General features: G+C 30.1%; 1 protein-coding gene and 1 long non-coding RNA gene across 2 annotated transcripts; both read left to right on the forward strand.

Annotated features, from left to right (window-relative positions):
• Window positions 1-596: 596 nt before the first annotated feature.
• Window positions 597-2,414, forward strand: LOC142224724 (uncharacterized). The gene is made up of 3 exons (XM_075294511.1): window positions 597-747; window positions 879-1,288; window positions 1,656-2,414. The coding sequence occupies exons 1-3, from the start codon at window positions 597-599 to the stop codon at window positions 2,412-2,414; spliced, it is 1,320 nt and encodes a 439-aa protein (XP_075150626.1).
• Window positions 2,415-6,029: 3,615 nt separating this feature from the next.
• On the forward strand, window positions 6,030-8,380 carry LOC142225704 (uncharacterized). Its single transcript, XR_012719371.1, has 2 exons — window positions 6,030-7,913; window positions 7,985-8,380. It is a non-coding gene; the product is annotated as an uncharacterized LOC142225704 (long non-coding RNA).
• The last annotated feature ends 2,440 nt before the right edge of the window (window positions 8,381-10,820 follow it).

Here is a 10,820-nt window from a genome sequence, read left to right on the forward strand (position 1 = left end):
ATGTATCTGCTAGAACCGTCGATAACCTATTAGAGGACAAAGGTCTTCGCTGGTGCTGCTATAAATGTAAATCATACGATGCTGAATTTTTTACATTTTTTAAAAATACTAAAAAGTAATTTGATGTTATTTCCAATGAATTAAATATTCTTGTGGATAGATTTGCAAAATACAAAGAGATGTTTACTAGTGCTTCCTATTTAGAAAAATTTCTTCATTCCCCTTCTGATTCTTTAAGAAAGAGGAAAAAACCTTCAGACAATAACAATGTTGCCACGCCTATTTCTACTGTAGTTCCATCTATTACCGTGAGTGAAGCTTCTGGACCATCTACATCTGGGGACTCAAACCATTTTCAATTTCCATCCTCTCATCGTTTCAATCATGGAGCTAATACTTTTGATTCTTCGTTTTGATTCATCTCCTACTGAACGTAATGCTGGTCAATTGAAAATACTTATTCCGAAGAAAACTATTTTTGCCACTCGATTTGCCGATGAAACACAACCGGATGATATTTCTTCATATATCAAGTGGAAGCTTAATTATGATGTTGATGTGGAAATTATAAAATTTCAATTTGCCGAAAATGAAGAATGGCTTCTTTTCGAATTTTAGTTCCTGAAGATATTTTTGATATTGTTGTGAAACCTGATTTCTGGCCTCCTAGAACTGTTGTGCATGAATTTGTCTATAAGCCCAATCCTAAAAAAGATGTGGTCCGATTGCCTACAATTCCTACCACTGGTTCAAAAAACTGAGGAAATCTAATAAAAATGTTATATTTATATTGTACCAAAATGTTAGACTTAATACAAAACTGTCAAGATTATACACTGATAGTTTTGGTATCAACTATGATATTGTAATTTTTACAGAAACTTGGCTCAAAAGTAATGTAAATAACTCTGAATTTTTTTGTTCTAAATATCAAATATTTCGTTGCGATCGTTTTAATGAATCAAAGAAAACTGGTGGTGGAGTTTTAATTGCTATATCTATTGAATTTCCATCTGAACAAATTCTCATCTCTAATAATTGTAATATTGAATTGGTTGCAGTAAAAGTCAGAGTTAATAATTTATATATGTATATTTCATGCTCTTATATACCACCTAATTCTGATATTTTGGTTTATAATGATCTTACCTCATATATCCTGTCTGCTTTCAATTCTTCAAAACCTTCCGATTTCGTCTTAGCTTTTGGTGATTTTAATTTACCTTTGATTATCTGGAAACAATCTATCGATAGTAATGTTCTGTATCTGCTAAGGAAGATCTCATTGGTAATATTCAATTTTTGTTTAATTATGGACTGTTTCAAATTAATCGTATATTTAATTGTCAAAATAAATTATTAGACCTTATTTTTGTTAGTCGGTATTCTGATGTGTGTGTTGATTTCTGTAGCCCTATGGTTTCTCCTGCAGATAAATATAATCCGACAACTTATACTCGCATTTGTATCCCATCAGTTTCTAAATTTGAATATCCTACTAACAGAACTATAAAGGCTTACTGTTTTGCTAAAACGGATTATGTTAAGCTGAACAGCTTATTGTCTTCTGTCAATTGGGATCACATTTTATCTTCCAATAATCTTGACTTAATGCTCACAAACTTTTATGATACTTTATTTCATTGCCTCTCTAGATGTGTTCCGAAAATTACAATTCAAAACGGAAATGGGCCTCCTTGGAACAATCAAAAGCTTGTGAAATTGAAAATAGGAAAAATAAATTCTTCAAGAATTTTAGGAAACTAGGATCATTGTCGTCTTATTCAAAGTATGCAATAGCTAGATCAGAATATAATCTTGAGTGTAGGGCTCCTTATCGTAACTATCTAGTCCTTATGAGACATCAGATAAAAACAAATCCCAAAAATTTTTATAAATTCGTTAACTCCAAGAGAAGAACCGGTGTTTTACCTAATTATCTCAAAAATGGCTCTCTTATGGCTGAAGGGGATAAGGACATATGCTGCATGTTTGCAAATTATTTTGCTTCCACTTATTCCTGTCAAGTTTATGACACGAGCGCTGGATATCCTTTTCATATTTCCCATTCTTCTGGTATAAGTGCATCTCTTTTATCTGTGGATATTGTGTTAAATAACTTGAAATCACTTAAATGTTCATACAAACCTTGTCCTGATGGTATCCCTCCAAATATTCTTAAGTTTTGTGCTGATAATTTGAAAGTTGCACTTACTAAGATATTTAATACTCCAATATCGTTTAGTTATGTGCCAGAGATATGGAAGCAATCTTATATAACACCTTTATTGAAGTCTGGTAGTCGATTTGAGGTATCCAACTATAGAGGTATTGCAAAACTATGTGCTCTTCCGAAATTACTCGAGAAAATGTTGGCTGATAGTATTTCTCACCAAATTTCGTCAGTTCTTTAATTTAAACAACATGGCTTTCGTAAATCTCGTTCTGCTATGCCATTTACACTGACTTTAGAAAGCTTTTGACAAAGTAAACCACAACTTGCTTTTGTTAAAGCTTGATAGAATTGGGTTTTGCCCTAACCTATTGAATTGGATTACCTCTTATTTGTCTGGTAGGGTTCAAAATGTAAAGTTTGGGAATGCCCTTTCTGACCGGATTTTGGTAACTTCAGGGGTTCCTCAGGGTAGTCACTTAGGTCCTATTCTTTTCAATTTATTCATAAATGATCTACCTCTTGTCGTGAGACATTCTTCTATTTGTATGTATGCTGATGATGTCAAGAATTTCCATTCTTTTCTTGATCATATTGAGCAAAATTGACCTTGACAACTTTTCTAATTGGTGTGACACAAACCTGATGAGTTTGAATATTTCTATATGTAAGCACATGAGTTTTTATAGAACTAAGAAACTACAGATTTCCTATTATCTTCATGAAACTCAATTGGAATGCGTTGAAACCTTTACCTTGGTATCACATTAGATCATAGATTGAATTTTAATCAGCATATAACTATGATGGTTAATAAGGCTTATAGTTCTCTAGGATTTTTGAAGAGGTGGTGCAAAGAATTTGTCGATCCTGTAGTTACAAGAACACTGAAAAAAAAGCATGCCCGGTTCCAAAGATTTCGTCTTTACTTTAAAAATGTTGGTATTGATTCCGAGCCAAAGAAGCGGAGAATACAAGTAAAGATACTTTTAAGACACAATTCTCTTTTAAATTTGGGTTTTGTGTTCTTGCTTCTAGGAAGCAAATTTTATTTTTTCGCATTTTCAGCATTTTCTCTTCATATGCTATCAAAGTCCTTTTAAAACGAGTTAACGACAACTTTATTTTCCAAATTAAGACTTGACTTCCAGTAGAAATTATGGCATGTTTCAAGTAACAAACGTCTTTAAAATAAAGTGTTGGAAAACATGTCCTATATTTGAACGATTTTTTGCTTTGTAGTCAAGATACAAAAAGACAACAAATTTAAAGACAATTTCATTAAATTTAAAGAATTTTTCTGAATTATTAAAGTCAATTTCAAGTGAAATCACTTAATTATAAGGACAATACGACTTCATTGAAAAGTTTATCGGCTTTTGGACAAGGAAAAAAACTTTATATTAGAGAAATGCGTCTTCTATGATAAGCAAAATTTGCATTCGTATTTCAAAGACATGAAATCTTTGACTTCACGACAATATTTTATATATATATATATATATATATATATATATATATATATATATATATATATATATATATATATATATATATATATATATACCCTTGAATATGGTTCCATTGTCTGGGATCCAGTGTATAAGATGTATTCGGAGAAAATTGAGTCAGTTCAGAGACAATTTCTCTTATTTTATCTTAGGAGTCATGGCTGGAATTAAAACACACTTCCTTCGTATTCTTTTAGACTGAATCTTATAAAACTACCTTCTCTTAGTAGTCGCCGGAAAATGCTAAACGTTACTTTCATATTTAATTTATTGTGTGGAGGTATAAATTCTGAATTTATTTTAAGCAGACTTCAGCTTAATATTCCAATTAGACCGTCGAGATACTTTCAACTGCTGCTTATTCAATATCATGGTAGACATTTTTCTAATAATGAACTCCGACGTCTTTGTCTTGATTTTAACCAATTCTATCACCTTATTGATTTTTGCGAGAGTAGAGAAAATGTAAAGAGTAAAACTATTATTCATTTAAACTCATCCTAATTATTTGTCATAAATATATATATGTATATATGTACTTATATTAGTCTGTAAGGATAATATGTATCTATAGACATAATAATAATAATAAAAAAAAACTAGGCTTAAAGTATAATTTTTATTTTTGTTTTTAATTTAAAGATTTTTATTTCAATTAATAAATGTATTTTAATTAATTAACTACACTTATAGAAAAAGTTTCGTTATATTAACGAAATTTGTCGTTAAAAGTCAGCCAATGACATAAATTCGTTAATACAACGAATTTTCTGCAAATTAATGTAACGTTTCGTACTATTAACGAATATTTTCATTGTATTAATGAAAATGTTTCGTTATATCAATGACAATTTTTCGTTGGCTGACTTTTAATGGAATTTTCTCTGTGTGTTCTAATAATAATTATACATAATATACATTATAAATGCACATTATTTGAACTTCACCAGACATTTCCTTTTATTTCCATATATTTAAGCTATTCAAAGCCTTTAAGAAGCCGATTATCACAATGTACTACTTTAACGGATACTACAATACTTTATGAAAATATAAAGCATCAATTAATCAAAATTTTATCAATTAAATAAAACGTATATGTATATTAGAATATACATTAGGTTGGGTTAGGTGGCAGCCGGATGTATCAGGCTCACTTAGACTCATTAGCGTAGCTAGACAATTTTCCTAGGGGGGGGGGGCTATAGCCCCCCTAGCTAAAAATTTATAGACTGAACTTATAGGATCAATTATTGTTTTATTTCATAAAAAAAGAGTACAAAAATAGACATCAAAATAATATATAATAAAGCAACTAAAAGTTGTTCCACACTTTTCCCAGCAAAAAAATTGGGATTTGTTTTAAAGGCACAACTTTAAAAGCACTTCCAAAAATGTCCTCACAAAGAAGTTAATTATATTAACTACACATGAAGTTTTTTACTTCAGTTTTTTCATATTTTAATGCGCAATCTTTGTTTTCTTTTTTCAAATAGTTTAAAAAAGAGTAAGAATAAATAAACTGGTAAAAATTATTCAAATTTTGCCACAAAAATGCTAAATCCATTATAGAAAAATCGATAATTTTTGAAAATATTCAAACAAGCGTTAGAATGCATTAAAATCATAAAAAAATATAAAAATTATTATAAATTAATGTTTCTTGAAGCTCGAGGTCTATTTATATAATTCTAACAAAAGTTCGACCAAAAATCAAATAAAAAACGAATAAATATAAATTATTTATTTGGGAAAATGTCACATAACGATATGGATCACACCGTAAGAAGTGATGCAAATTTATTGCAACGGCTGTTGAAACGGTGGACATTCGTTCTATGACGAGTTCCTATTACATTCATCGCTTCTCCGCCAATTTTGCACCACTTCCGGACCCAAAAAGAACATTTTCACTTCTTTTTTTGGCGACGCTTCTTTGCAGCATTATTAAGATATTCATTTATGAAAGAATAGTTTTAATACCAATTACTATTTTTTAATTAAGATGACTAAACCAGACTAAACAATATAATAAAGGAGCTTTACAGCCTATTTATGTATGTCGAATGAGCTCTGTGGATCGACTAAAATGGAAACAAACAGCTGAATTTATAACCAAAAAACAGCAGTTTCTATGCATTTCAGTCATCGATTGAACTCGTTCGACATACAGAAACAGGCTGTTAGTTATTCAACTAAACCATAAGTTCAATCACAGCTCTATTTCATAAATATCAGACTTCAAACATTGCCATCGGCAACTGCTACCACAACCCAAGTAATTCGAATGTGCATGAAAGAATTTAGCGGAACTTTGTGCGGTTGTATATACTTGTTTAATTTTTATAAAAATGTAAAATCGTAAATAGGTTTTCAAATTCTGGGGGGGGGGCTAAATTTTTTCTGGGGGGGTCTAAGCCCCCTCCCCAGAGGCCTTCCTACGCTTATGCTTAGACTATTCAGTCCATTGTGATACACAGAAAAAAAAGTGTCTTGTAAATTAAGGACCATTTTAACTTCCACATAGTTCAACAAATTTACTCTAATATAGTTCATTTTTCGTAACCACAACGAAAATTAACTTAGCTAAAGGAAAGCTTATAAAAATTCAGTAAATGTTTTTTAGTTCACTAACTAAGAAATGGGAAGGATTTTTCCTTAAATAAATTTCCAACACAGTAGTTAATGCATCGTTGATTCTATTATAAATATACATGGGCAATATAAAAATCTTACTACGAAATGTGGACAATTTACTAAGAAAAAATTTTGTATGGAAAAAAATGTTTGTAGTAAAAATTAACTTAACGACATTACCGATTCGTACGATGGCTACCTACAGATTATTTCCCTTTTTACTATATGTTGGAGTGTTTTTACTCACATTGAAAATTTTAGATAAAGTAGAATAAAAAGTAGTTAATATAATCCTTGACGGGTGTATATAATTTTTTAGAGATTCCTCATAGATTTGGTATATATTTTACCTTAACTTATAGATAGAATTCCAACTAATCAATAAATGTGCTACTGCAAAATGTGAATGCATCATGTGAGGGAGTTTTTAGAGACATTTTGTGTATATCTCGTATGATTGTTTGTGTTTGTTATTGCGTCATTTATGCTGTTGTTGGTTGTTTTGATTCTAGAGACAATGGAATGTTCCTTGTGTGTTGTTGGTATCTTTTGTGGTGAGAGTTGTTTTCTTGCAATAGCGAGATCAGAAAGGGATCGTGTGTGTGTGTGGAGTTGTTTTTCTTTACGGCAGCTATGTATCCTTTATGACTATTTTTGTCTTTGAGTTTTATTGTTGCATTCAGTTATGTTGATGCATTTATGAAGTGCACACGTGGATTTAATTTTGCGAAATTGTACGTGCGGTATTGGTGTTTATTAATGAAAATACATTTATTCGAAACATTTTAGAAACTGAGAAGTGAATGTGATGTTACAGAAATCAAAAACGCTTTTTATTGATTAAAAAAAAAACAACAAATAATAGATTAAGGAACTGTATATTTCTGTTAATAGTTTAAAATTAGTGCGGATTTTTAATTGATTTACATAAAAAATATACAACATGAGTGGTAATAGCATGATCTATATTTATTCCACATCTGGATCACAGGTTGGAGTCTATTTTTTGGAATCTATTTTTTTATGTTACAGCAATTCCTACAGGTGAGTACTAAGTTCGAGTTTAGCCGCTAAAATTAAAAATAAATCAGTAAGAAAATTATAAAATTGTACGTCTTCGATACAAATTTAAATATAACTTGATGGAGAATAGCCCAAACCAAGTTTTTTATAAAGATTATTTTTTTTTAATGGATTATTAAAGAAAACTTGTCATGAAAATTGCGATTTTAGCCTCTAAACTCGAACTTAATGTCCAACTTAAATACTAAATGCTATACTGACAAGTGGAAATTATGTCTAATTTTATAATATTTTTTATTTCAAATATATTCTGAGAATAATTTCAAAAACGTCCCATTAGTCCATGGATATGATTCCAATACCTACAGGATGGATTTTTCAATGTGGTAAGTTTTTCTATAAACGGTATTTTGTCCGTTTTTAATAAAACCAAAATTTCAATTTATTAAAAATAATTTTTTTCACTTGCAGGTATACAGGTCTTGTAATGGTAATTTTTTTGAATATTCTTACTGTTTAATGCTAACTAAGCTTATCCTTATTGGCTCTAGGAAATACTCTTGAAACCCGTAAGTTAAAAATCAATGTGATAGAATTTGATAATATTTTTCTTATATTTTGTATAACTTTGCAATTTCAGATGCTTATAAGACAAATCCGCCCAACAAAAGTTAGCCAAAATCGATGAAATTGGACAAAAATTCAATGAATATAGCAACTTATGCCACATATGTCTTTCATATAGATAGAAAACATGGAAATTTAAATTAATTAGTTTAGTCCTAATAACATAGAATATTACTCTTTTGAAGAAGCAATTACTAACTACCGACAAGTAACTGCATCCAACGTACGAATAAAAATATTTCCTTTATAGTATATCATAAGCCATAGTTTTGTGTAATATTATCATAATTTTTTGAAATAAAATAATGGTGGTTATAGAAAATTGACTTGCTTTGTACGAAAAATTTCTTAGTTGTATAGAGGCTTGTTGTACCTTTGATTCCTCAATTTCTCTACTTTTTTGAAAATTATACTGACAAACAGTTTATTTCAAACCAATTTCTTAATACAGGTTTCCCAAAAAATTGTTCATTTTTCCGGATAGCAGGAATATTTTGAATGAGTTTAAGTATATTCTTCCCACAGTTTATTATTACTATAATAAACTAAAATACGATGCAATACATGAACTAATTTATAAGAAAATCATGAACTTATCTAGATGAAAAAAATCTTTGGCGCCAAATCATGGTCATTCTTACTATGGGTTAGTTCATTTTTCATAAAAAATAGTAAACTTTTTTTTTCGGTGTACCACATTTGTGAACTTCTCTCTTATCACCTCCTTTTTATAGCCAGTCCGAACGGCGTTCCACATTGCAGTGAAACCACTTAGAGAAGCTTTGAAACACTCAGAAATATCACCAGCATTACCGCGGTGGCATAATCCACCGCTGAAAATCTTTTTGGTGTTCGGTCGAAGCAAGAATCGAACCCACGACCTTTTGTATGCAAGGCGGGCATGCTAACCATTGCACCACGAATATACGTCAAATGAAGTTTTCCAAACGTGAGAGTATGTTTCTATTCCCAGCCATATGTTTTGTACCTGAAAATCAAAAATTTAAGTTTTTTTTTTTAGAGTTAGAAATTATATTTTTCCGTGATCATTAATATAAATATGATTTTAGTTCAATCTATCCAAAGTCTTACAATAAAAACAGTAGTACTTTTTAATAGAAATTCATGTATTCTTAAACTATTATAAGGAATAATTATAAAAAATAATACTACGAGTAAGTATTAAGTTCATTAAATAAAAAATATAAAAAATATAGAATACATTATTTATTAATGATATTTGTTAGAAGGGTCCGAAGGCGCGGTGGTAAGACCAACAGAAGATACTGTCTGGTTCGTTGCTCTCGAATAAAACGGATTATTTACAGTATTAATTGATGATGGTCGTGAAAGTGGAATATTTTGATTTGAACCACATGGATACTGCATGTAATATGGAGGGTATTGGTTAATAGTTGGTTGTTGAACTGGCCGTGGATATTGCTGAGATTGTTCTTATTGTAATCTTAATCAATTACTTGCTCTAGTCGCTGTTCAAGCTGACGCCGACTTAATCGTATTGTTTCTTGTGGCCGACGCCGTATGGTTTGCCTTCGGTGACCATTATTGTTTCCACTATTTCTCCTCTTCTTATTTTCTCTGAAGGTGAGATTAATATTTAAATCCAATGGTACTCTTTGTTCAAAATAAAATCTCACCATTTAATAGAATTTTTTGATCGTTCATAACTCGTTGAAGATACGACAGCAACTGATCTGTTTTGAAATTTCAATCCGATCTAGGGCATTTTTGGAGATGTCATATGTTTATTTATTCGGAGATGCCACACAACATTTCTTGTCACAAAAATGGTTTTGAATAAACCTGCCAGAAACTGATTAGCACATCGCCTTTCCAGACGAAAGCGATATTTACATCAAAAATGGTTATTTCGTGTATAGTGTTTTTTCTAAACGTTTGTGTTTCAGTTCGATTTTAATACAGTTCAAGTTGTGCTCAAAAAGGTTACGAATATTAGCACACGTCATATAAGGAACAAAACGCATACAAAAAGTTTTAGGGAAACACCATGCAATTTTGTTGTTTTGTGGGAAGAAAAATGTTTTAAAGGCATACTTTTCACACATATACATAACATTTTGTTTGAAAAACACATACACTTATTTGTTCCAAAAAATTAATAAATATGTTTGAAACATTAAAATGAATTTGAATTTGAGAAAATGTAGCTAATGTATTGAGAAGCCCTTGTTATGTGTAAAAAATTTGTCAAACTGAATTCTAACGTAATTCTATGAAATATGTTTGAAAACATTATAAATTTAAAAATTTCTCCAACGCTTCTGTTTGTTGGGATATTCTCAAATGTAGAACCGCGAATTTTTCCAATACACAAATTGGTGACATCACTAATGCAACGGTATATTCATTCTGTAAAAATTGCTCGATCTATAATAGAGAGAATAAATATTTTTGCAACTAAAATTACGCATTCTCTGATATCGAATTTTTTATTTAATAAATTTATAATTTAAAAATTAGTTATTAAGTGTTTTAAGGAATAAAATTAAAAATGCCAAAAATAGATAGAAGTATTTTAATTACTATTTTAAAAAATTATGAACAATTGAAAGAACTTTTACACTGCTATAGTAGCAAAAATTTAGACTTTCAATCGGTAATCGATACTATGAATGCAATGAAAAATCCAAGGAAATTTCAAAAACTAAAAAACGAAAGGCATAACAGGCGACTTATATCATACTATGCCGAAAAAATATTACGGGAGCGCTTACTTTCTGAAAAACACCTAAACGAAGGAAATGAATTACCATCGCAGAGAATAGATTATGAGACCAATAAGAAAGTCATAGAGCAGAACATTCTCG

This window comes from Haematobia irritans, chromosome 2 (assembly GCF_050003625.1).
Source record: "Haematobia irritans isolate KBUSLIRL chromosome 2, ASM5000362v1, whole genome shotgun sequence".
Classification (NCBI taxonomy): Eukaryota; Metazoa; Arthropoda; class Insecta; order Diptera; family Muscidae; genus Haematobia; species Haematobia irritans.

Bases quoted from the DNA above. Each gene is read 5' to 3' on its own strand.
- LOC142224724 (XM_075294511.1), top strand. From the start codon at position 597: ATGGCTTCTTTTCGAATTTTAGTTCCTGAAGATATTTTTGATATTGTT. The intron at 748-878 runs GTTCAAAAAACT...TAATTTTTACAG, and splicing joins GCCTACAATTCCTACCACTG to AAACTTGGCTCAAAAGTAAT. The intron at 1,289-1,655 runs GTAATATTCAAT...TTGCCTCTCTAG, and splicing joins TGCTAAGGAAGATCTCATTG to ATGTGTTCCGAAAATTACAA.